Raw genomic sequence first — 24,577 nt, forward strand, 5'->3', positions numbered from 1 at the left:
CTGGGCATGTGTTGAGAGCCGGTAACCTTTGCCGCTCACTACACAAAGTGTCACGCCACATCACCGGTCTAGGCTCAGCGATGGCCACTGCAATCGCTAGTATTCTGCCTACACAGGCAGCTCAAGAGAGAACAACTTTACCTACGACACACCACTATACCTAGCATCAATTTTTTCCCCCGGGACTGTATTTTATCGTTGACCAACCACCGAGCTTCAGCTCCACGGAAACTCCATGGAGCAGGAGACATCTAGATCTATAAATGACCCGCAAAGAGGACTATATTGTCAAAATATACCAACGACCAATTTATTCTACTTGTATCATTAACCATTATCCTATCTTCAAGTTTCAAATGGAATCCATCATCGCCCAAGCCCGATCGCTTGCTGGAGAAGCCGATGGGGCAGGCCGGGCTAAGATCCGGGATGCTATCCGTCAGCTCCTGTTAGAATTGGAGACGCTCAACGACTTGCTCATGGACATTTCAACAATGTAGGCTTGTATTACGTACAGTCAGAACTATACTAAACATATGGCTTTCACTATGTTGTCCTTACCCGACTTACGCTTTCCCAGCACTGGCAGATTGCCGCCGTTCGTCTCGGTATTGAATCGGGGTTATTCCAGTCACGTTCCCAAAGCGAGATACCTCTGCAGGTGGAACCAAGTCGCCGAGAAAACCGGTGCGAGTCCTCAATTATTCGGTAAGACATTGATGCAAGCTTCAATCCATTGATCGCGACATACGGTCTCTGACCCCTACTGCCTGTGGCATCTAGAATGTATACTTCTCTATCTTGCGTCAAATGGCTTCGGCATAGAAGCAAATCATGGGAAGTTCAAAGCAAACAGAGCAATCCATACTCTGGTAAGTCAGATTGCCGAAGCCTTCATTTACCATGCGTATGTATATTCGCCACTGATACATGCCAATGTATGAATCTCCACTAATGACCGCACAGCTTCGACAATTGTGGTCTGGACCCCAAAACCGATGGAGTAGAAACCATGACACATGACATCTTCCAGACACAGGTCGTCAAAGGCAAGTCCTGCATCTATACTCAGAACAACTGCCCCAGTATCACACCGTCCCCGACCGACATACAAATAAACCCTCAAGGCGCCAAATTCTACTACCTCCGTAGAATCCTTCACGACTATCCCGACTCCCATGGTATCCAAATCCTTAAGAACCTACGCGTGGCAGAATTCCATGTCTATGACAACTCAGACAACTTCTCGGTCATCGTGATGGAGCTGAGATAAGTATTCTCTATCTTGTCATTGGCAACTCGGGACTCTGCATCCTTCTTTTTATTTTTTTTATTTTTTTTTCCAAATGACTGCAAATTGTCCGAGGCCGTATGGAAGGATTACACACTAAGTTATCAAGTTAGCAGAGAGGCTCTAAGTATTAGTTGTCTAGTTTGGGCTGCCTTTATTTGGGGGAAAACTATACCGATAGATCAAAAATACGCATGAATATCACAGTGTATAAAGAACTATCGGCATCCAATTTGAATGTCATTAGAGCATAGCCAGCGACTCACTGAGTCATACAAAAATATCAATAACAAACAGGATAGAGATCAAGAGCAAACGAGTCTTTGCCGATTTCCCGTAACTGAAAGGGCCAACTAACTACCGAGCCAGGCTATCATGTACCATTGTCATTCATACACAAGCAATCAATAAAACATAACATGGTAGATTACTTGGTTACTTGGCCTTGGCCAAGCCGACAGCACCGTTGCCGAGGTCGTACACACTGTACCACTTCCTGAGGAATGCATCACCCAGGATGGCCAACGGCCCAACGGGTTCAGGGAAGTCCATGCCCATGAAGGCGCTGATGCAAGATCCCTGGACTTCAAGAGTGTAGTCGTAGGGACCGATGGTAAAGTTGTATCCGCTCAGGGTGAAGGTGAGGTCAGGCAAGGAGTCACGCTTGTCACAGTCAACCGAGTATTGGCCGGTGAAGCCCTTCTTAGCACCAATTTCCTTGTTACTTCAGAGTAGTTAGTAAGAGTATCACAAATGTGCACAGTACACAAGCTCGACTTACATAAGCTCGGCAAGGGTGGTCGGCAAGGCAATGAGGGAAGTGCCAGTATCCAGAATGACACCGGTGTTATCGAGTTCAGCGACGCTATCACCAAGGGCAATAGCATCAAGGTCAACCTCCCAGTAAGCCTTGCGGCGAAGCGGGATCTTGACCAACTCGCCGGTGTAGTGATCCTTGTCAACACCGCCGAATGTCGCTACGGAGTCATCGCCTTCCTTGTTTGTGTCTCCAAGGTAAAAAGCAAAGACTGGCTCGTCGAGGAGGCCCTGGTCGAGCATGCTATAGAAGGGGGGAGGGATTTTGTTGACAGAAATTGTGTCAAATCCCAACCCGAGAATGCCATCAAAGCGGCCAAAGGCAAAAGCAAGACCGGGCTCACTAGTCGCCTCGGCGAACAGCTGATCCTTCACCTTCAGGTCACCGATCTTGAGGGTATCCTGAGACACAAATCCACTCAGGCTACCGGAGCCGTACTTGATGGCAAATTCGCTGCCATTCTTCTGGTACGTGGACGACGAGGATGAGTCGTACTTGTTATGCAAATAGCAGGCGATAGAGCCACACTCCGAGGAGGGCACCCATAGGTTTGAGCTGCCAGTGTCAAGGACCACCTTGAACTTCTGTGGGGGGGTACCGATCTCGATTTCGGAGAAGTCTTTGGAGAATCTAGATGTAAGTAGGAGCTCCCCCGCAAGAACTACTAGGGTTTCGTACATTGTGCATTCAAGAAGTTGTCAACAAGGACATCATGACGTCCCATGTCATTGATCGGGTTCTCATTGAGGAGATCCTGCTTGATGTTGGGACGGATTCCCATGTACTTCTGGCCAAGAGCCTGCACATGGGTATCGATGTTGTGCAAGTTCTGGGTACGATTTAGTCAGACGTTCGTCCCGACAAGCTTTCAGATGTGTAGATGAATATTTGTATGACCAAAATAGCGAGGTCTACTCACAAATTGCTCGGACACGGGCACCTTGTTGAGCTTCAGCTTGTGAACCTCGGCGGAAGCACAGCCCAACAGCACAGAGGCTGTAACCAAGGTTGACTTCATGGTGGGCGACAACGGCAACAGAAAAACAGTACCTTAACGAACGAAATCAAAAGAAAACTAGCAATACTCTATCGATATGGGACTATAGGAATGATGAAAAACAATAAGGGTATGGAAAGGGATAGACGATGGGATGGAGAGGGAAAGGAGGAGGATGGACAGGGAGAGGTACCTCCAGTTCTGGGGGAGGGAAGTGAGGTGATGCGGACCGGTTGCGGAGCGACCTGGGTACCAACCAATCATGAAGCAAGTCGATGCGTCATTGGATTGAAGCGGAGATCCTGCATCCCGGGTGTCTCATCACTTGATCTCCCAGGTACGGAACCTTTACAATACCGCCAGGAACGCTTCTCATGTATGTATGTATGTATGTATGTATGTATGTATGTATGTATACATTTATTGTCAAGTAGAAGGAAATCTCTCTATTTCTTGATTTCAGCCCAACTCACTACCTCAATAATACCATACTCAGATCCATCTGTGTCTTTATCACTAACCCAGGGTGTGGAATCGATTGCCGCCGCGGATGATGTAAGACCGCCTCGGGAGCTAGTAGGCTGATAAGTACTAAATGACGGTATGCACATCCATACCACTGCCCAAGGATCGCCGCCTATCTACATAACAACCGTAATCTTGGCGAGACTGATAGGTACCAGTAATACTCACAAGCGGAGCTGCACTGCCGTCCCTGATAGGTAGCCGACGCAGAACTACGAGGCTACGCTACTAGAGATACCCTCATTCGATCGAATCATTACACGTACTTCCTGCTGCTTCACCACGGTGGGCACTTCAAAACACATCAATCATTTTCCTACATATGTGATAAGAGCCTGAAGTTTGACGTTACAACTCATGACCACCCTTTCGCCACGTTACCCGGTATTTCTAGCTCATTAAATACTACCATAAAAATACACCCCATTTACCGGTAGAACTCAAGCCTGCAGTTAGGTTGTTAGTTATGTACGATAACAGGGGACCGTAACTGAGTAATATGACATACCTGTCCGCTTCTTGTCCAGTCTTCACTTGGGCAGCATAAGCATCCTCAAGGTCAGATTGAATAATGTTGTACCGATTCTTCCGCACGGCTCGTAGACCAGCCTCCTGCATGATGGCGGCAATGACAGCACCAGACAAGGGCTCATTACGCACAATCAGCGAGTCAAGGTCGACCTCAGGGGACAAGGACATCTTAGATGCGATAGTGGTGAAAATCAACCGACGCTCTCGCCGATCACGGAGAGAGGGGAACTCAATCTTTCGGTCCAGACGACCTGGGCGCAGCAGGGCCGGATCCAAAGTATCGGCCCGGTTGGTAGCCATAATGACTTTGACATTGCTCGATTGCTCGAATCCATCCATTTGATTGAGGAGTTCCAGAAGAATACGTTGGACCTCACGATCAGCACCAGTCTGAGCGTCAAAACGCTTTGTGGCGATGGCGTCGATTTCGTCGATGAAGATGATAGCGGGGGCATTCTCACGGGCCATCCTGAACACATCACGGACCATGCGAGGACCTTCACCCAAATACTTTTGGACAAACTCGGAACCGTTTACTCGAATGAAGCTGGCAGTTGTGCTATTCGCCACCGCTTTGACCAGCATAGTCTTACCTGTTCCGGGAGGACCGTATAGCAGGACACCACGAGGAGGATCGATACCTACGATAGTAAGTAACACTGCACAATCGCCAACTCATTCAGATCTATCGACCCACCAATTTGTTTGTATAGGTCGAAGTGTGTCAATGGCAGTTCCACCGCCTCGCGGATTTCCTGCTTCTGCATATCAAGTCCACCAACATCGGCATAGGTGACGTCTGGCTTCTCATTTTCGCCTAACATAGCGATGGAGGAATCGGCCTCTGGAGGTAGGATATCGACGAGGGCGTTGGAATGGCGATGAAGAGCGACCGAGGATGATGGTTTGAGCTTCTCACGGTCGAGCGTGGATAGAATCCGGACGACATAATTAGAACCGGTTGACGATTGGACGATCCCGGTACTGGAAAACCTCCATTAGCAAGATTCCTCTATCAAATGCACTTTAGGCCCATACTTCTGGTCGATCGCCTCCATGAACTGGCCTATAACCAAGGGAACACTTTGTATCCGCTTAATTTCCTCCTGTGCACGAACGAGCTCTCTTTTCAAGCTCCTATTGTTCAGATTTGATGTTAATAATACCGCCGCTGTGGTGAGGGGATAATACTAGCTTGCCTTTGCTCATCCTTGATGTACTCCTCCTGGAGCTGGATGTATCTATTGAAGCGTCAGTACCGACCATGGGGACTTTCCGTTTCCAACATACTCTAAGTGTCTCTGTAGTTTCTTCAAAGTAGCATATTCATCACCTCCATCGGTCCCTGTGCCTTCGATTGAGTCTATGTTGGGGATGGTGTCCAATGGTGCCGGCTTGGTATGAGGCGTGACGTTGTTCGCCGGATTCTCCACGGCGACGTCTCCCATGGTGGAAATTTAACACAGGCAAGAAGCGGTGACGTTGAATATTCGATCGTAGAGAAGGTATGAAGGATGGCTGGGAAATCCGAGTGGGAGATCTAACGGTTAGGTAGTGTTGATGGAATCGGAGCTTCTGCTTTGATCATAACCAGACTGGCTCGACGTAGCTTACGGTTTCGGTCACGTGGATAGGAGCTCGGCCTCAAGTTTTACTAGCAGTACTAGTAACCACATCGTCAACTGTGTCTAATGCCCGAATGTAGCAACACATCTGTGAGAATCAAATCGAATGTCAAATAACTGTGTCGCATTTCGTAGAAAAAAAAATCGCAGTCTCTCAGCCACAAATATCTTGACCTGGTGCTATACAATACAATAAGCAGCCAGTCATCACCACTATTATGGGTTAGATAACTATAGGTAATTGGCCCATGTCTCTAAGAGACAGTTCGCTCCGATCGGATAGAATTCAATATATAGTTCCTACGTGGTGTGCTGTTATGTTAATGAGAGCCCTCTTTCGAATGTGCATGGGGCGTTGTGTGCTAATTTGGAGTAGATATATATATATATATATGGTGAGAGATCGCCGATGATCACTCTGTCAATATTACTATATGTGTTTTATTCTTAATACCCAATCATTATTTAAGTTCTAAGTATTGACCGAATATCGGGACTTGTCTGAACCACGGAGGGCGAGCCTAAATCGTAATTGAACTAGCCATAGTGCCCCCATATCCATGGTTGTTGGTTGACTATTACCAACCAAATACCATTATATAGTGGAGAATTGTAAGGACGTGGCAGGGTTGACAATGAACGGCCTCTTTTGCAAAATAGAAAAGAGGGAGACAGAAAGAGATCTAAAGCATGATCAATACATGGTTGAACGGATGCGTGCAAGGGCTGGCAGATAACGAGTGCGATCCGTAATATGTCCATTCACATTGACAACCCAGACCGGGCGGATTTATTGGGTGGGCTTAGCACGGAGTAACTGATGGAACACTGTTACAAGGGAATCAGGTGCCCTCGTCGTCTATTCCCTTGTCACAGTGATCTTTTTCTTTGTGGTTTGTTTGTTTGAATTTTTCTCTGTCTCTCTCTCTTTCTTCCATCTATCTAGCACTCTCCTGTCCTCAGGTCCTCCTGAAGAGCTCATTCCCAAGATTCTGCCCGACGCAGTTTCTCATTACCCCCAACACAATCTCCATTTTGATACCCACATATGCATCCACACAGGCAATTGAAGATTCGGTGGTCTCCCAAGCCAGCAGAAACCGAACTATTCTATGACATGTTCAAAACTACGGAGTACTCAACAGATTACCATCGCTGTTTCTTTGGACAGGTTACAGATATGCTCGAGTGGTTGTTTTCTTGGACAAACCAACAGATCGGACCAAGGCCGTCCATACTACCAATGAGTAAATTGATCTTGGCCAGTTGAATCACTACTATCAAGTCTTCCAGCGACCATCTCAACCTCTTCTCAGCGCGAAAATAATGGTAGAGGCTTCTCTTAAGGGGCACGAAAGAGGGAAACCCGACCAAGTTCTTCAGGATGAATGCTCTAAATCAGTTGGACAAAGTAAAATGCTCATGGAACAAACCTGTGATTGACCAGGACGTCCGAAAGGGGGAAAGTGGGATACCCCTCGATCCACCATGGCCGTTACCTAAGCTCCAGCCTCTTTCGTCTTGCCGCCGCTTTCCGCCTACTGTTTCCCTCTCTCTTCCCCCTTTACCGCCAATGCTAACCGACTGCTGATGACTGCCTGAGACTTCTCTTATGTTCTGCTGCCCACTGGTAAAATAACTTACTGGAAAGTCATACGCCAGGTTTTCGTATGTACCCTCCCTTTCTATCCCGTTTCTTGTCCTTAGTCTCTTTTGACTCCTGAGGCGTCCGTTTCTCTCTCCACGCCCGTCTCCATTCCTGCCTATCTACCCCGTGCCTCCACTTTCCTTTCTTCCAAGCGATCTCCTTTCCCTCCCCAAGGCAGTAGGGGAATTAAAATTAAAACAAAAAAAGAAAATTCTAAATTAAAATACAACATTTAACACGGCCCTACAGATTATTGCAGTCATTATTCAGGTACGCCTGTCATGTCATTCCTTCCCCCCGCTTGTCTTCAGTTATTGGGTTTATCTTTTTTTTGCCCATCACACGCTGCACCAACTGTGGCCACGCACTGCTACCCGTCTCTCCATTCTTCGGGTCTATCACGCACGCTACAAATGATAGTTTCTTATTGTTTGATGGCCTACCCATAATTTTTATTTTTATTATTTTATTTTATTTTATCTTTTTTGTACACTCTTGTACTAGCCTAGAAGCTACCCTACTCCTGCTATTTGCTAATGGTTTCTGTCCCCAGCTCGTCAGTCCGCTATTACACCAGCGACCTTTTTTCTGCCTGCGGCGCCCATGGTCCCGTGACCTCACATCCTCGCAACCTTCCCTCAGGCTTTCCAACCGCTACCATTTCGGGACCGGCTTTCCATCCTCCGCTTGTGAGTCGGCATTTTAGTTGTCCAGCCTTGTCGGTATGTACATCATTAATGTTCCTTTGTCTACAAAGAAAATGTGTCCTACCCCAGTTTACCCTACCCACCCTCTACTTCACTTCCATGTCGGTCCAGACTGTAGTGTGGTCGGTAGTGTGTTCGGTGTCGCAGACCAAGGCGCGACTCGCCTCACACTCCGGCTTGACGCGTCTAGAACCCTCAAACGACGATTAATCGAATTTCAGTTATCTAGCTTTCTATCTGGAGCTATGATGGTTTTAATATCGCATTCATTGTTGATGCTTATTGATGATTGAAATCATACTCTACCGTGTGTCTCATTAAGTCTGACAGCTTTCATCCTGCAGATGGGTTGGTAAAACCACACGACATGAATGCCTGGCTAGCCGACGCCTCGAACCTCCCCAACCATGATAATGGTGCCTTCCACCAGGCGACTATAGATCCTTCCACCGCCTTCCTCCATGCATCTCCTACTCCCGATCCTAATCAATTCCAGCGCATGTTCAATGGTGTGCCGCGAAATGCATCTCCTGGTTTCCACAATCCTAACCAGGTGATCCCGTCTAAGCGCTCACGTCCCGAGGATGGCATCTCAATGTCACCCCGGCAAGCGCCAGGTGGACTAGCTGCCTCGCGATCACAGACGCCTCATCAGGTGCCTTTCCCAGGGTACCAAGGACCGACAAACGGCGCTACACAATTCGCCCCGCATCCTGCTCAGTACCAACATCTTCAACAAGGGACATCGCCAAATGTGAGTCAGTCACCGATTATCCAGGACTTCGACCAGCATGGTGTGCAAAGAATGGGAACGGCGTCCCCCAGTCCATTCTCTCCCGCTGGTCCTCATGTTGGGCCCCACGTATCGCCGTCGCAGCCGGATCATCCAAGTAGAGTCAACACTCCGCAAAATAGCTCATTCATGCCTGGTCAGCCATTCCCCCAGGGTATGGGAGGGCAGTTTTCGCCTGCAACCGCTATGACCTCCGCCGGTGTGCAAGCACCGATGCAAGCGCATTTCAGTGGCATGCCACAGGGATACCAGGCAATGGCTGCCCAACAACAACAGCAGCAGCAACGAATACATGCCATCCAAATGCAAAACCAAGGCCGTCCGATAAATATGAACCCCGCTCTGGCTGGGCGTCCCGTGGCGGCTGGTATGAACGCCATGGCCAACCCTCAGCAAATGGCGGCCATCAGACAAATGCAGCAGACGATGTCGAAACCTCCTAATCCGGAGGGATTTATGAGGTCGTTGCAGAAATTCATGATGTCGCGAAATCTACCTCTGGATCCGAATCCTATTGTCTGTGGGCGCCCGATTAATTTGGTGCAACTTTATGCTACCGTTATGAAGCTGGGTGGGTCAAAGAAGATCAACGCCGCGAACATGTGGCCAGTAATAGCTCAGCAGCTTCAATACCCCCCGATGCAGTTTCCGATGGCCGTACAAGAGATTCGAGAGCACTACCAGCGGAACCTTGCTGCTTATGAGCAAGCTTTCCTTAGCACGCAGCAGAAGCAGTACGCGGATCAGATGCAGCAAAGTGCACTGCCGCGACAACCTAGTGACCCCTCAGGCATGCAGTTTCAGTCACCATCTGTGAAGCCAACTCAAAGTTTCGAGGCTTCACAGCAACTTGGACAGCCTTCTCCTAGTAATGCACCAGTACCAAACAATATGCCTAACAACATGCCTAATGGGTTTGCTACTCCTACGCCAGTGAAGGCGCCGAATAAGCAACAACAGCAGCAACAGCAACAACAACATCAGCAGCAACAGCAGCAGCAGCAGCAGCAGCAACAACAACGTCAGCATAGACTCAGTGTCTCTCGCCAATCTCAACCGCCTGCAACGCCTCACGACGCTACCGGGCAACTATCCGGCCAGTCGCCCGCACCATCTGCCAAAGGTCCAGGTTCAGTGTCCGGAAAGGTGTCAGAGCAGTTTGATCAGAATGCTGAGCAGCCTCTGAAGCATCCAATCGAGGACCCTTTCAAGCCTATGGTCTTGCCGGAAAGCAACCTTCATGGCCCAGTCGGGGTGGATGAAATTTATCAGCTGAGTGAAGAAATCGCGAGATTCAAGCCTAACGTTCCCGCCTTCTCCGAACTTGGCGTAATTGATATACACGCGCTCACAATGAGTATCAAGTCAGGGATCCACGCGGAGATGCGCCTGGCTTTAGATACCCTTGCAACTATATCCTGTGAGCCGGCAATTCAAATCTCACTGGACAACTGCGAGGATTTGGTTGACAGCTTGGTTGAGTGTGCAGAAGACCAAGCTGAATTCCTTGCTGAGCATGCTGCTGAGGTATCAGATGTCATGCTTCTTCCGTCGTATGAGGAGGTTACTCGGGGTTGTCAGTCAGAGTGGACATCCTTGGCCGATATTCCCGAGTTTGGAAGTCTTGATTATGATCTAGACCGAGCTGTTGATAGACTCATCTGTATCACAACGATATTGCGCAACTTTTCATTTACTGAGTCGAACTTTGGCGTACTTTCAACACCACCGGTCGTGCAATTCATCTCCACTATCATTCGCTACTTGGGAACTCGAAATATGCTTTTACGAAACAATCAGAATACCCTGGATTTCATGAAGGACACAGTCATATATCTGAGTAACCTGGCCCACACTATTCAACTGCCGAGCAAAGAAGAAGCTCTCTCTCTCCTACACTTTCTCCTGTCATTTGCCCCATTCCCTGGACCGAGTCAGGGACCGGATGGCATCATGTTCACCGCTTACAGTGCTTCTGTCCATAAATATACACCGGCAGCGGTAGACAGCCTAGCCAAGCTTCTGGCGCGCGATGAGCCCAATAGGACTTTTTTCAAGGCAATCTTCTCCGGGGACGGAAGTGGCGTCCCTCAGCACGAGTTGCTTACCCGTGCCTTTGGCCTTGCTATTTGCCCGGTTCCCGACCAGCCTCGGAAACCGTTAGCTATAGCAGATGCTCGCAAAGTTTTCCTCATGCAGGGCCTGTTAGCCGCCGACATCCTTTCCGGGTTTGCGGACGGTAATCTTGCCAAATCATGGCTTGAATCGGTTGACGGATTTGCCATTCATCTTCTTCGACTTTCCTGCCTCTTGAGTACCGAACGTGTTCCTCCCACCAACAATAACCCTCGTCAATCACATGCTGCCAGAGGACAGGCTGAAGCGGAGGCTGCTGCCTATAGTTCCATCATTAACCGAGGGTTGGCCATTCTCAGGAGACTAGCTGAGAAGTCTAAACATGCCGACTCGAACTCGGCGTTACGGTTCCCGTCGGGGATAATCCCAAAGAAAGAGAGCTTACTCGGGGCGTTGCTCATGCACAATGTGGATCCTGGCGTCGTACGGCAACTGATAACGTACGCGCGATTGGCAGAATGACCTGACTTTAAATAGTGTGTGCGTGGGGTTGGTTTTTCTTTTGGTTATTAATAGCGTCGGTGAATGTCTAGCATCACTCTCAATATGCCATCTTGATGTTTTACTTTCTGTCATGTCTTCTATTGAGTAAACCATTTATTCTTGTGATTTTGTCTGGCGCCGGTGGGAAGATACGTGAGGCGTGACCTTTTGATTTGTGTATCTTTGCTTATCGCTGTACAATGCTCAATACCCTCGGGCGAAAGATCATGCATGATGTCTCAATGGGTAAATTTACTTCATGGTCATTATTACCTCCCTTTTCTTGCTTTTGCTCTTCTTGGTGTAAACTAAACTGCTTGGACAGCGGATGGTGAACTTTGTAAATGCCCTCGTTTGGGGCATAATGCAGCAAGTGCAGATTTCTACTACATCCGCATACCAATCGTCCAGTGACACACGCCTGCCACTTCATTCATGATCTATGATATAGAACCCATGACATTGTTCAATGGGACTGAAAATCTTTCTTTTGGGTTGCGATAGCTTATTCAATCAGTGTGATTTCCTTCCATCTACTATGTGCTGTTACGTGAGTCAATCAAGGCGCCAGATCAGTGTCTATCAAGACATATTCAGATTTACTACCTAGACCTAATTATTCTGTTTGCGCATGCTGTACTCTGCCCACGAGAACCCAGCCATTCGTCGACATTAGCCACAGAATTAGCGCAAAAGCAACCGTGAAGTCATGGAAATGTACAAAGATACAGAAGAGTGGTACGAAGCAGATGGAGAGGTGAGATCAGGACGTGAGAAAGTGGCAGAAACATGCCAGAATACAAGCCGAACTTCCGACAACACGAACAAAACTGAAAATGCGACAGAACACCCAGCACGGAAAATAATACAAAGCAAATAAAAGCTAGATAAGATGAAAAAGAGAAAGAGGTGCAGTAGAAAGTAAATGGGACCATCCTCAGCCGATGATCAGCAAAGACCTTCTCAATCAGGTGTTTGCTGCCTGTATTCTCTCCATTCTACTTTCCACTTGTGTATAATTGATTTCGGCAGACTTTAGTTCCTGGATGCCCTGTGGTGGACTCGACATATAACCTTCTGGTTCAAACTTTTGCCTGGAAGATGGATAGGGAGTCGATGATCGAGCGAATAGTGGAGGGAGATGGAGAGGAACGTGCAAATTACTCATATCCAGGGCTTTTATCGGTTCTTCATCTTCTAAAAATTACGCTCCAAGAGGAATTTCTGAATCTCAGGCTTTCGCCAGCCCTGCAACGTGCATAAGTTAGCATCATACGATGCTCCTGTAAGGAGGCACATGACTAAAGCGTACCTTGACAATGATATGTCCATTAAGGCGGTTGATTGTGATGTCTGAGCTCTTGGGAGAGCGAGGCTCGCCGGATTCAAGACCCAGAAACTGTGCAAGGTCGTTCCTTAATGCATCCAGGTCACCTTCGGTCTTCTGTATCTTGGTCTGCTGCTTGGTACCACCGGCCTTGGTAACCAGGTATACAGGAAGTTGGTTCGAGGCAGTGCGACGAATGAAATAGGGAAGATTTGTGAGTTGCAAATTGGCCGATGATGGAAGGGAAGTAGCTGTCGAAGGGGCGTTCTCTTTCAGGGTCTGGGACTGGCGTTTTAGTTGTACCAGGAAGGTCCGGCATTGCTGTGTAGGGGCTGCGGAGCGGGGATTGAAGCGTTGGAGGGACCGGAGGGAATATTCTGAAACGGATCAGTTAGGTTTTCCCCGAATATTCTCTTTGTTCACGGCCAAATTTCTCTCATTTCTTCCTTTTTATAATAAGGTAGCTTGTCCTCCACCGGACCAGGCATGGAATAGGCGGAAGCCTTGTACTACTTACGAGAATTGATCAATCTAGAGGATGAAGATAGTGTAGAGAATGAGCTACATGTCCTTGAAGTAGAAGCAATGGACTGCGAAGCATTTTGAAGATAGGTAGGTAGAACCGTCGACTGCTTGCGAACGGCCGAGCAGACGGGACGGGACTGCAGGAGAGACGCCATCGGTCCAGGAGAGATCTATGGAAGGGAAGAGCAACAGGAGAAATTCCCAAGGCGTTGAATCCGAGGCAGGCAACCCAACACCGAATCACCCAACGTTGAGGGGAATAGCACGACGCGGCAAAGCAGCTGTAAGAGAGGATCGAGTGTCTTCCGATCTTTGCATGAAAAGCGATTTCTTGCGCGGAGACTGCGCGCTAGCCCCAACCAGGCCTAGCGTGACCGCCAGCCCTCCCGCCCACATTTTCGCCAGCGCAAAAGAAGAGAAGACCGCCGCACACTGACTTCAGTCAGAGATCGCACCAGTCTCGCTGCTTCCCCGGTCCACGCCCTCTTACCCCCCTCCTCCTTATCTTCCCTCGAGACGCTGCCGCCGTCGTCAGTCGTTCACCATGGCAGCCAACGTTCCCCCTTCCGCAGAGACTTTGCTCAGCGGTGCCGCCGCTCACCCCCCCAAGACCGCTGAAGAGATCGCCAACCAATATGATTTGCTACCCAAGTTGATCCCCTTCCTCGACCGCCATCTTGTTTTCCCTCTGCTCGAATTCAGCTCCGGCCAGGATGATGATAAGGAGATTGTGCGGGCGAAATATGAGCTGCTGAAACATACCAACATGACCGACTATGTCGCCAACCTGTGGCAGGAAATCAACAACTCCGATACCATTCCCGATGAGTTTGTCAAGAAGAGGGAGGAGGTTCTCGCTAAGTTGCAACACTACCAGGAGGAGAGCGCCAAGATCACCGAATTGCTTCAGGATGAGGATGTTGTTGGTAACCTGCGGAGTGACAAGGTTGCCAACTTGAAGTTCCTCGAGGAACAGCACGGGGTTACTACCGAGATGGTCAACAGCCTTTTCGACTACGGCCGCTTCCAGTACAGTTGTGGTAGCTACGGTAACGCTGCCGAGCTGCTGTACCAGTTCCGTGTTCTTTCCACCGATAACGACAAGGTTGCCTCGGCCACATGGGGTAAACTTGCCTCAGAGATTTTGACCACCAGCTGGGAAGCTGCCATGGAAGAGGTCCAGAAGGCCAAGGAGTCGATCGAAACCCGCCTATTCAACAACCCCCTGGGTCAGCTCCAGAACCGCTCCTGGTTGATCCACTGGTCTCTTTTCCCCTTCTTCAACTACGACCCCGCCCGCGATGTCCTGACCGACCTTTTCTTCTCTCCTGCATACATCAACACCATTCAGACCCACTGCCCTTGGATCCTGCGGTACCTCGCTGCCGCTGTTATCACCAACCGCGGCCGTGCACACAAGAACAGCAGTCTCTACCAGAAGCAGCTGAAGGACCTCATCCGGGTTGTCCGCCAGGAGGGCTACGAATACTCCGACCCCATTACCGACTTTGTTAAGGCTTTGTACATCGACTTCGATTTCGAGGAGGCCCAGAAGAAGCTGGGTGAGGCCGAGGATGTGTTGAGGAGCGATTTCTTCCTTGTCTCTGCGGCCGATGCTTTCGTCGAGGCTGCTCGTCACCTTATCTCCGAGAGCTACTGCAAGATCCACCAACGGATCGATATCAAGTATGTAACCGAGAATGAACATTGCAATCTGGGCGGATAGAAAGGAAACTAACGTGATACAGGGATCTTTCCACCCGTCTCGGCCTAAACCAGGATGAGGGTGAGAAGTGGATTGTCAACCTCATCCGCGACACCCGGGTTGATGCCAAGATCGACTATAAGGAGGGCACAGTGATCATGAACCACCCCCCTCAGTCGGTGTACCAGCAGGTTATTGAGAAGACCAAGGGCGCATTCTTCCGGACACAAGTCTTGAGGTTCGTTAAAACTTTCTGCATAGAAGCTTTACCCAGCTTGACCAAGCAACTAACCTCGGCGTTAATCCAGTGCGGCCGTGGCGAAATAAACACACTTTATGCTATAAAGCACGAATTCGTCTTTTACCGTTCTCTTGTTGGTTCTGTTCATGTTTAGTATTCCCCCGCGGAGTGTGGGCTTCTTGAGTGATGGGACCAAGCAGAGTGGCATCAGGCTGGCGTTCAGGTGGTCCACTTTTCATATTCTCTTTCTTTTCCAATTGTCTTTTAATCTCTTGCACCGATCTAGTTGGTTGGCACCTCCTGTCGTGAACCTTTGTTATGAAAATATTTCGATTGAAAGATTATCGATTAAGTCTTACATTGCTAGGCGAGCCTTAAAAAAAAGCGAAAAGGAGAGAAGGAGAGAAGCGACAAAAAGGGGACACTCAAAAAGAAAGAGGGAAGGAAAGGAAGAACAGCACAGTATTCTTCTTTTGCGGATTGGGAGGGCAACGGACTGATACTCTTTTTTTACTTGTTCCTACGATATAAAACCTGCTTTCCATGTGATTGGTCTATGCTGTTACGAATGATCTATAGAGATGAGTGGAATTATAACCCTGTGGTTTTACTTAGTCCATCTATCTAAACGATTCTTCATCTTGACTCCCCCTTCTTGGTCAGATATACGTCTCATCATGGATAGCTTCATATCGGGGAGGGGTTCGGTAGCAGAAGCCCTAACTACTACTAAAAGTCAACTAGGACATATGACGTCGCCAGGACGAACAAGATAGTATTGTTATTCTAGATCTAAGCTACAAGAATGACCTAAGCAGGAGAGACATGTCATGCTTTTTGATGGACAGTAAAAAGGCTGAGATGAAATAACAGGGCTGTATGAATGATGAAGATTAGCAATCTATCTCTACCTCCCTTTCAGCACAACGTTAGAGACAAAGAGGCATAGCTAATCGGACAGACGTATAATGTGAATGTAGTAAATGAAAACAGTCATTCTAATCTTATTAACAGCGAGGAGCCGTAGAACAAGACGCTCAAAAACAAATCAAGGATATCTCTTGCTTGGCATAAAATGGTAAATTCCCTTTTCTCTCTTTTCTTTTCTTTTCGTTTTTTTTTTTTTTATTTTTTTATTTTTTTTCAGTCTTGTTCTTTAAGTGACTACCGACCACGTCGAGTTTCATATTCGAACGGACGTCTGCGTGGAACCGAAGCTCGAACGGGGACGATCTCATTTATATAGGGCTCAGCATGTCTGGTAGATATTTCGTTGGTAAGATCGCCCGCCATCCGAAGCGTTTCTTGCCGTTCATATTCTCGTGACATGGCCGCAAGATCGTCAATTTGTTCCTGGTCAAATGTTAGTGACGCGGGTCACACGATCAAGCTCGTCGAAGGGACACAGACTCTCGTTAGAGGTACACCGACTATTAGATAACCTTCGCGTCCCTTGTGGTTTTACATTCAGCTGTTAGGGTCATTGTTTCATAGCTTCGTGTTAGAGTGGTCGTGGTGATCATACCTGGTATGTGTATGGTCTGACAGATGCTGATGGTCCTAGGAAGAATTGTATATGTCCGAGGACAATATGTCGTGATAGACCGTATCCTGGTAGCCAGTACTGCTGAACTTGAGACATCCTCATTGATATGTTTCTTGTCTTTGGTAGGCTGGTATTTATTGTGTGAGTAGGGTTGATGGGGGCGGTTGAGTTGAGTCGTCTGCGATGATGATAACGATGACTGCGAATATCTACGAGGTGCTTTAGGGTTATAAACATCCAACATCGTGTCCACCATGCAAGGGATACTAAGTAGAAAGTGTATGAGACGGCTAGCGTTTTGTACAGTATATATATCGATTAGAACACGGAAACGCCGAGAGATTGTATACTAGCCAGTAGCAGCGATCACTAAGAGAGAAAGATCAGCCAAAGAGAAAAACTCCAGGCTAGATCGCAGTTACGCAACTAAGAAAACCATCATGGGTTTTCGAGAATGAAAGGAAACATGGCTGAGAGAGTCACTTCGTGCTTGCTGATGTCGGATTTCGGGAAACCGCCTCACTCTTTTATCCAACCCCTTTTCGCCAGGAAAAGTGAGGCTTGACTCATCGCCATCCACAAATAGAGCAGTCCTCCAGTAACGCCACTCGTTCCGGAATTATAACGCCTAGGCTTTCGCTCCTGTTCGTCTGAATTCCTTGCCAAGTCTGCAGGGTATATGCACCATCGAAGTCGGTCTGTTTTTGGGTATAATACCGTGGCTCCACGGACTGGGTGAGCTTTCAAGGGGTTATATCTGTGACTATCTGCAAGCCCTGTAGATCCATTAGACTAGGATAAGTTATTATGGCCCAGGGATGGATGCATGGTAAGCCTAAAAGATCCCTGACAATAGAATAACATCTGCAGGAAACACAAGCCGTGTCTAAAGCTTTCGTGCGCATTCCGTGGAATCTACTACATTGAAAAACTATCCTATCTCTGTGACCATCGAATTCCCGTGAATGCATATGGACCAATTGCCAAACAAAGACGTGGACTCCAAGCGCCGGTTTGGAGATGATGCCTACCGAAGTCTTTCTAGGAGGATGCTTCATTGTAGGCTTCTCGGAGAATAAAGTGTGGATCCATTGAGAAAGGGACATTCCTATCATGTAGCCCTAAGATAGGTAGCCAGCCACAGTCAAGATTTACTCTCGATCTCAAGATAAAATACGGCGTGCTTGCAGTAACTTACAAGTTCTCAGTCTCATCTCCGAAGCTCGCGCGGAAAATGTCAATATTTGCCTTGGGCGTGGGCTAACTCACTCCCTTAGCAGCTTTGACTGCATTGTTCTCCTTGAGGATATACGATATCTGGCCGAGGGCCGGCTAGTCCTGTCCGCTAGGAAGGCCCACATGCGAGCAAACGTCTATGATGCTATTGACGTGGACTATCGTAGCAGGGCCAGCCTTGTCGTCGGTTTGAATGTCGTTTGCTCCGCCTGGGCCATCAAGCGAAATACCACAGGAAGAGGCGGCGGGCATTATTGTTCTCGTGCCTCGGATGTGACTGATGCAACAGGTCTACTGCAGTATGGCAGGTTGGTAATATGTGGAAGGGCCATTTTTAGAAAACACATGCCGTCGTTACATTTGGCTGGTGATACCCAGTCTACCGAGTCGGGCAACAGGGAGCTGTCCTTTCACCGAATTTGCACTTAATATACCAAGTACTAAGAGTGACAACCATAGTGTACTTGACCTGGGCATTGGCTCGTTGGGGCGTATTCATTAATCGATACTCTCAACGCGCCCATAACTTCATGGCAAATAGGGGAAAGAGGACAAAGAAAAAAACGTCCATCGTTGGATAAGGTGCGTTCCGGAATGAATGGGCTTGACCTCACGGCTAAGAATGAGGCATTTGGAATCATCTTCGAAGTCAAGAGCACGCACGCAGTTGCTCCTGAACGGGACAGGCTGCATGTGGAGAAGGCCATGCATATGCGCAATTGAGATTTCGGCCTATCGATCTGCTCATCCGCGAACGATGCTTGAGCGGTAACCTAAATGGACCCTTTATAAAGACCCACAATTTGTAAGTTGCAATAAGCTCTTCGAGCCTGAAGAAGGCGGGAGTGAGGCGAACAAGATGACGGTAGCTTGCACGACGCGAATGCAACAAAAGGAAAAGCAAATGAGAGAATTAAATTAGAACCAAAATGCTTTAGGTATTGATGTCCAAAGTGTAGATAATTCGAGGATCGACAGGGCCATACAAGTATCAAACGCTTCGTGCATTACTGTCTATTCTTTCTCATAACTCATCCCAATGGTAACAATTCGCTGAAAACCTCACCTTGCATATTTTTCAGCGCCATCTCCGACGTGACGACCTTCATAATAAACATGCGGTTATTCCGTGATAAAGCGCTTTCGTAGTAGATAGTAAATCCCCCTGCACCGAGAATGCCCCCGTCGAATATCGTTCCCCATCTTCTTCAGGTTCGACGACCGGGTTGAAACTATAGCACGATGCTACATAGCCTCTTTACTGTGGGGGAACATATGGGTGAATGAGCATGTCGCTGAATCTGCAAATGGTTTTTGTTAGTACGGGAGTTATTTTTTGACCGGTGGGTATCAACAAAAACTGACTTTTCAAGTTTCTCCTTTCCTCTGACTTCTTCAACTAGCAGCGGCATCCGGACAACATTGAAATCTTCATAGAGTTCTTCAATCTGTTCAAGGTACTTCTTCTGCATCTTCCTTCGTGCATTGCACTGTTCACACTCACTACCCTGCTTGGGAAACAAAAGCTGATTGACGACAATGGCGTGTGTGTCAATGTTGTAGCTTGTCAGCTCTTGGATCATACGTTCGGTCTCATACAGAGACAAGAACTCAGCAATACAGACACACACAAAGGTGGTCATGTCCGGGTTCTTGAACTGAGTGTTGACTTCGCTGATGGTCTCTCTGAGAGACTCCATCTTCTGCAAAAGTTCGTCAATGTTCTGACCACCGGGCAGACCACCGCGGGAGCCAAGGATGGAGTTCAGCATCGGGCCGAATTGAGACGACAACTGCGAAAGCTTTGCAAGGGCCTTTTCAAGCACGGTGGGGAATTGAAGGAAACGCAAGGTGTGGCCGGTGGGGGCGGTGTCAAAAACAATAACCTCATACGACAAGGATTTGACTTGCTTCAGAACTTCCGCAAAGGACATGGCTTCATCAACACCGGGGATCTGACTTGATTAGCGGAGACACAGTATGATCACCCGGTAGTCCTAGGAAAAACGTACGCTGAATGCTAGATCCTGCATCATGTTCCCAACGCCTAGTCCCGCCATAGGGTCGTCGCCCTGCCCCTCGCCGCTGGCCAGTAGGTCCTGGATGCTGCCATTGGGGTCAATCTCCATAGCACTGAGGTTGGTGTACCCATCGACCAGTCGGGCTTCCTTTCCAAACTTTTGCCCAAAGGCGTCACTGAGGTTGTGTGCGGGATCAGTCGAGATGAGCAGAACCGATTTGCGAGCTTTGGCCAGCTGAATCGCAAGAGAACAGGATGTAGTTGTTTTACCAACACCTCCTTTACCACCAACGAAGATCCAGCGGAGGGTATCCTGGCTGACAATCGACTGGAGCGAAGGCTCCATGAGATCGTCGGCTTGTACGACGGCAGTAGACATCCTAAGCTGGTTTGAATTAGCTAAAATCTATACGACAGACAACTGAGATTCAATGGATTGAAAAGGGACCTAAGTTAAGTTGTGATATAGGCTAACAATGAACACTTATGGAGTTGAGTTTACCACGTAAATTGTTTCCCCGCAAGACCCAAAACTTTTTTGTTGCGGCGATCGAAGCTTCCGGAAGATAAGCCTGAAAAGCTGTAAGTACTAGGAACAAGCTGTTCGCGCTTGCGAAAATTCAGGGGAAATTTCCGGGCCAAAGATCGATCCAAAAGGAGTCTTATCTTGAAAAAGCGCTCGTGGCAGCTGGAAACCAAGAAACAACTCTCCGTTGCTGTCGGTCAAAGGTGGCACGTGCGGAGACCTTCATGCCTGAGGCTTCCATCATGATTCCCCGCCAAAGAATGTGTAGTCAATGCGATGAAAGCGTGACAAAGCTCTTTCCAAAACACTCCTAGAGACTCCTCTCATGTCAATTATAATATTAATATACTCAAGAGTTCTGCACTCAGGATAGAAGGTCTTATGTACCAGAAATTGACAATGTGAACGTTGAATATCACAATTTGTTGCCCCACTGAAGGTATACTCCGGACGGGTTCAATAGACTGTCGGTGGTCTCCGATGCACGAAGAGCGGAGATACAAAAACCCCATAGGCCTACATATAAGGGGATAGGGAAAAAAAAAAGATTCCCCGACATTTTCTTACAATTCCCACTCTCCAATCATTGCTCTCCTTTCCTCAAATATTTCTTCCTTGATAGACATGAGATCGAGTGACCAATTGGGCAGAACCAAAGACCGACTCAGCCTTTACCAACAGCAGCTTCTTCCACCTCTAGCATCCTCCACCGCTAACAATCACTCGATTACTACAAACACATCAGCTGCAATGTCTCGCGACCCTATTACCTGCCACGTCCTCAATACTCTGTCGGGTACTCCGGCGGCGAACCTCCCGGTGACGCTGACTCTCTTGTCGGGCCCTTCAAGTAGTCAAAGCCCCGTCACATTCACTGCAACCACCGATGCTGATGGTCGCGTTAAAAATTGGACGCCTGCGACAAATTGCCCCGCCCCTGTTCCTGCCATCCTCTCATCTCTCCCGGCGGCTGACAGCAAGACACACTGGTCAGTGCGATTCGAAGTTGGACCATGGTATGAAGCGCAAGGAGTCGAGAGTTTCTGGCCCGAGGTGGAGGTGAAATTCACAGTGAAGGGACGTGGTCGAGAAGGGGAGGAGGGATGGCGGCACTATCATGTGCCGGTGCTCTTGGGGCCTTGGAACTACTCAACTTATCGCGGATCGTGAGGCTATCGATAAAGCGCCTGAGGGATCTTATCACCGTTTGATTAGGGTGGAGGCATGGGCTGCTAGATGACGTATATCGATGTATGCAGATACGTAAACACAAAGATTGAGAGTTTCAACTAATTTAAAGACCCTGATCTACCCGTATTGACAATGCACCAAAGTTATTCTTTCCATGTTTCTTCGACCTCCAGCATATCCTCTTCAATGTCCCTCCATCCCAATTGAATCCACCTCTCCGGTCGCTCCAACGCATCCACGAAATGCTTTATCGCTAGGATTAACTGCGATGCCCACCTCTGAGGAGTTACACGCCCAATCCCCGTCGCCAGTGGTGTCATCAGTATACTATCAATCCTGTCCTCGGATCGGTCATGGTTCCAGCCTTCCACTTGACATAGCAAACTCCACACACACTCGTACACCACTTCTCGGTCCCACATAACGTTATCTGGAGCTCGCATGGTCGGACAAACCGCTACCCATTTACAGCCCCAAGCATTTGTGCCTTCCATATCTTTAGGAAACGGGACCAGCGTGCAAGACCCCGGGGGCGCAAAGCCTCTCCATTTTTCGTAAAGCACTTGTTGCGCTGCGCGCGTTAGCGTATCATAAGGATGATGTGGACAGCAGAATTTCCGCGAGATCGCATCATCAAAGGCACCATCCAGGCGGCCGTAGGAATTGGCAGGTGAGACAACTAATTGGAACTTGGTTGTGGCCGGAACCGCATGGAGTCCCATATGAAGCACGGTAATCTTGACCTTCGGGTTTTCCGCGAAGGACGGCCATTGCGTCGGGAGAGCTTCGTTGAATGCCGTGATGAACTTCTCCTCCATGCAAAGGAGGATGATTTCTGGGATATTCTGTAATTTTGCCATTGCGGGCCGAGTTGTTCTCCTGGATGTAATTAACTATCTTCGCATGGAGAGCAACGCTATCTCGAGAGGAGAAAATTAGGCCCCATTTATATAACAGGTCACGAACTACGAGGATGCCTTGTTACTCGTCAGCTTATTACACGAGGCGGAATCGAAGGGCAAAACCTGCTGCCTACTTCATCCTCGCTCTGAGGCAGCTGTTTTACTACGATAGAGAACAAGTACATGTGTCAATCCGATACTAAGGGACTTCTTGATAGTTAAAACCTAACAGCTGGTACCACAGATCACAGGCAGTGAGGATCGAATCGGCAAACCTAGGGCTACCGCACTCGTATTATTCCTGATTCACCCGAGATCTCAAACAAAGCCACTCCATAATCCCTTTTCTTTTTCTGCCAACCCAAAACCTAAATGAACTCGATGCCAATTATGCATAATATTTAACATTCGCATTATCAGTCAGCATGTCAGGGATTGTGCATTGTCAACTGGCCTGCAAATGCAGCGATACCCTTAGATTAATGACTACTACTACTGCCTGTTGTACAAGCCATACATGCCTACTAGGCAATGTACGACTATGTACTGCACCCCGATACTTTTGAGGGTTACTCGTTGAACTGTAAGCAAACAAATTCCAGTCGACAATAGGCATCTATCCCCAACCAACTTTGACAAGCCTGAACGGGTGGAGGCAATGGTACTTTGTCCAGAACCTCAACTCAGTGGCAATCCAAGAAATTCAACTTGTCTTTGTCTGGCCCACCAACGAGAGCAAGCGACAATACATCACGTGATAGAAACCCACGGGACGTACGTCCCAGAAGCATTGCGTCATCAGCAGGACCCAATCAGCAACTCCATCTGCATTCTCCAGACGGCGAGAACCCCCTGAGAAACCAAAGCATGGACGGTTCGAAGGCCATCGATTCCTTGTTCATTATCTCCTGATGAGGGCCCGCCAGTGGCTATCGTACTAGTAGTATTTCATCTCATCTATCGCGTTAGGGTTTGACCATTCAGTTGACGGGGATGATTCACCGCCCTGCAAGAGAACAAACATGGCCTAAATCCTGATTTGCTGTTTCGAATCGACGGCAGATCCCATTGCAGCCTTGGAAGTTTGGAGATTCAAAAATCATGTTACTGTGTACTCTGTATATTCTGGAGTCACGACCAAAGGTGTGGGGCTCAGAATCAGGGCGATGAGTGGCTGGAAGTAGTGGAGCCGCTACTACGAGTAGCTCTGGCGAGTGGCCACCGAAGTGTTCTCCACTCGTAGCGGCCACCCGGCTGGTCCGACAGCCCAGAAAATTCCTGTCGTCGTCACCGTGACTTCATCTCTTCTGCCTTTTTTTTTTTTTTTTTTTTTCCCTTTTCTCCTACATTCTGTCTCCCTTCTGAATTGGGCGTGTTTGTCACGTCGGTTCTTCAATTTTCTCTCTTTTGGGGTCTTGTCATCTACAATTCGGTTATCCCTAGATTATTGAAACATTCCTGATATTTTTGCAAGTGACGGGTGTCCGTTTTGGAGTTGGTCTGTTGTTTCCGCCCTCACCATCGTGTCCACGGGCTTTCGTCATTCATATTGGTCGAAACGTATTGCCGAGTGTCCACCTGTCTCCAAGTTCTTGTTGCAAGTCCTGTACATACTCCATAAGGGTCATCCAGCGTCCGACTGCATAATTCGCTGCTTGATCGTGATTATTTTTGTTCCCCTCCTGTAAGGTTGATTCTTTTCCATCCGAGTGTTTCCCTTTTTCCTTCCTGTCATTCCGTCTATCAAAATTTAGCCCTTGATATTTGGATTAGAAATCAACGAAGGCAAAAAAAAAAAAAAAAAA

The 24,577-nt window shown here is 48.1% G+C and overlaps 10 protein-coding genes across 10 annotated transcripts; 4 read left to right on the forward strand and 6 right to left on the reverse strand.

Moving 5' to 3' along the window:
* Window positions 1-356: 356 nt before the first annotated feature.
* Window positions 357-1,273, forward strand: BDV38DRAFT_279630 (uncharacterized protein; the record flags this gene model as incomplete). The annotated part of the gene is made up of 4 exons (XM_032059069.1): window positions 357-496; window positions 581-708; window positions 784-907; window positions 967-1,273. 4 exons carry the CDS (start codon window positions 357-359, stop codon window positions 1,271-1,273), a joined length of 699 nt encoding a protein of 232 aa, XP_031917253.1.
* A 453-nt stretch (window positions 1,274-1,726) lies between these two features.
* BDV38DRAFT_279631 (aspartic peptidase domain-containing protein) lies at window positions 1,727-3,126 on the reverse strand (the record flags this gene model as incomplete). Its single annotated transcript, XM_032059070.1, has 4 exons — window positions 1,727-2,015; window positions 2,073-2,727; window positions 2,787-2,937; window positions 3,028-3,126. The coding sequence occupies 4 exons, from the start codon at window positions 3,124-3,126 to the stop codon at window positions 1,727-1,729; spliced, it is 1,194 nt and encodes a 397-aa protein (XP_031917254.1).
* A 431-nt stretch (window positions 3,127-3,557) lies between these two features.
* rpt3 (proteasome regulatory particle base subunit RPT3) lies at window positions 3,558-5,719 on the reverse strand. The gene is made up of 6 exons (XM_032053726.1): window positions 5,452-5,719; window positions 5,361-5,402; window positions 5,200-5,298; window positions 4,859-5,145; window positions 4,139-4,802; window positions 3,558-4,076 (listed from the first exon to the last, which is right to left on the reverse strand). The coding sequence occupies exons 1-6, from the start codon at window positions 5,607-5,609 to the stop codon at window positions 4,058-4,060; spliced, it is 1,269 nt and encodes a 422-aa protein (XP_031917255.1). The 5' UTR covers window positions 5,610-5,719; the 3' UTR covers window positions 3,558-4,057.
* A 2,296-nt stretch (window positions 5,720-8,015) lies between these two features.
* On the forward strand, window positions 8,016-11,636 carry BDV38DRAFT_223394 (putative ARID/BRIGHT domain protein (SWI1)). The gene is made up of 2 exons (XM_032052819.1): window positions 8,016-8,123; window positions 8,192-11,636. Exon 2 carries the CDS (start codon window positions 8,509-8,511, stop codon window positions 11,530-11,532), a length of 3,024 nt encoding a protein of 1,007 aa, XP_031917256.1. The 5' UTR covers window positions 8,016-8,123; window positions 8,192-8,508; the 3' UTR covers window positions 11,533-11,636.
* Window positions 11,637-12,619: 983 nt separating this feature from the next.
* BDV38DRAFT_223333 (mitochondrial 54S ribosomal protein mL49) lies at window positions 12,620-13,716 on the reverse strand. Its single transcript, XM_032052817.1, has 3 exons — window positions 13,398-13,716; window positions 12,866-13,257; window positions 12,620-12,801 (listed from the first exon to the last, which is right to left on the reverse strand). The coding sequence occupies exons 1-3, from the start codon at window positions 13,558-13,560 to the stop codon at window positions 12,751-12,753; spliced, it is 606 nt and encodes a 201-aa protein (XP_031917257.1). The 5' UTR covers window positions 13,561-13,716; the 3' UTR covers window positions 12,620-12,750.
* A 1-nt stretch (window position 13,717) lies between these two features.
* BDV38DRAFT_223364 (eukaryotic translation initiation factor 3 subunit E) lies at window positions 13,718-15,685 on the forward strand. The gene is made up of 3 exons (XM_032052818.1): window positions 13,718-15,091; window positions 15,154-15,348; window positions 15,419-15,685. Exons 1-3 carry the CDS (start codon window positions 13,950-13,952, stop codon window positions 15,435-15,437), a joined length of 1,356 nt encoding a protein of 451 aa, XP_031917258.1. The 5' UTR covers window positions 13,718-13,949; the 3' UTR covers window positions 15,438-15,685.
* Window positions 15,686-16,183: 498 nt separating this feature from the next.
* On the reverse strand, window positions 16,184-17,348 carry BDV38DRAFT_223570 (uncharacterized protein). The gene is made up of 4 exons (XM_032052821.1): window positions 17,325-17,348; window positions 16,877-17,266; window positions 16,762-16,803; window positions 16,184-16,704 (listed from the first exon to the last, which is right to left on the reverse strand). The coding sequence occupies exons 2-4, from the start codon at window positions 17,132-17,134 to the stop codon at window positions 16,516-16,518; spliced, it is 489 nt and encodes a 162-aa protein (XP_031917259.1). The 5' UTR covers window positions 17,135-17,266; window positions 17,325-17,348; the 3' UTR covers window positions 16,184-16,515.
* A 1,767-nt stretch (window positions 17,349-19,115) lies between these two features.
* On the reverse strand, window positions 19,116-20,976 carry BDV38DRAFT_223467 (ArsA family ATPase). The gene is made up of 4 exons (XM_032052820.1): window positions 20,656-20,976; window positions 20,146-20,538; window positions 19,499-20,088; window positions 19,116-19,434 (listed from the first exon to the last, which is right to left on the reverse strand). Exons 2-4 carry the CDS (start codon window positions 20,530-20,532, stop codon window positions 19,392-19,394), a joined length of 1,020 nt encoding a protein of 339 aa, XP_031917260.1. The 5' UTR covers window positions 20,533-20,538; window positions 20,656-20,976; the 3' UTR covers window positions 19,116-19,391.
* Window positions 20,977-21,429: 453 nt separating this feature from the next.
* Window positions 21,430-21,849, forward strand: BDV38DRAFT_279637 (hydroxyisourate hydrolase; the record flags this gene model as incomplete). The annotated part of the gene is made up of 1 exon (XM_032059071.1): window positions 21,430-21,849. One exon carries the CDS (start codon window positions 21,430-21,432, stop codon window positions 21,847-21,849), a length of 420 nt encoding a protein of 139 aa, XP_031917261.1.
* Window positions 21,850-21,931: 82 nt separating this feature from the next.
* Window positions 21,932-23,109, reverse strand: BDV38DRAFT_223324 (uncharacterized protein). Its single transcript, XM_032052816.1, has 2 exons — window positions 22,907-23,109; window positions 21,932-22,847 (listed from the first exon to the last, which is right to left on the reverse strand). Exon 2 carries the CDS (start codon window positions 22,728-22,730, stop codon window positions 22,014-22,016), a length of 717 nt encoding a protein of 238 aa, XP_031917262.1. The 5' UTR covers window positions 22,731-22,847; window positions 22,907-23,109; the 3' UTR covers window positions 21,932-22,013.
* Between the last annotated feature and the right edge of the window lie 1,468 nt (window positions 23,110-24,577).

The sequence above is a fragment of the Aspergillus pseudotamarii genome (genome assembly GCF_009193445.1).
Source record: "Aspergillus pseudotamarii strain CBS 117625 unplaced genomic scaffold BDV38scaffold_9, whole genome shotgun sequence".
NCBI lineage: Eukaryota > Fungi > Ascomycota > Eurotiomycetes > Eurotiales > Aspergillaceae > Aspergillus > Aspergillus pseudotamarii.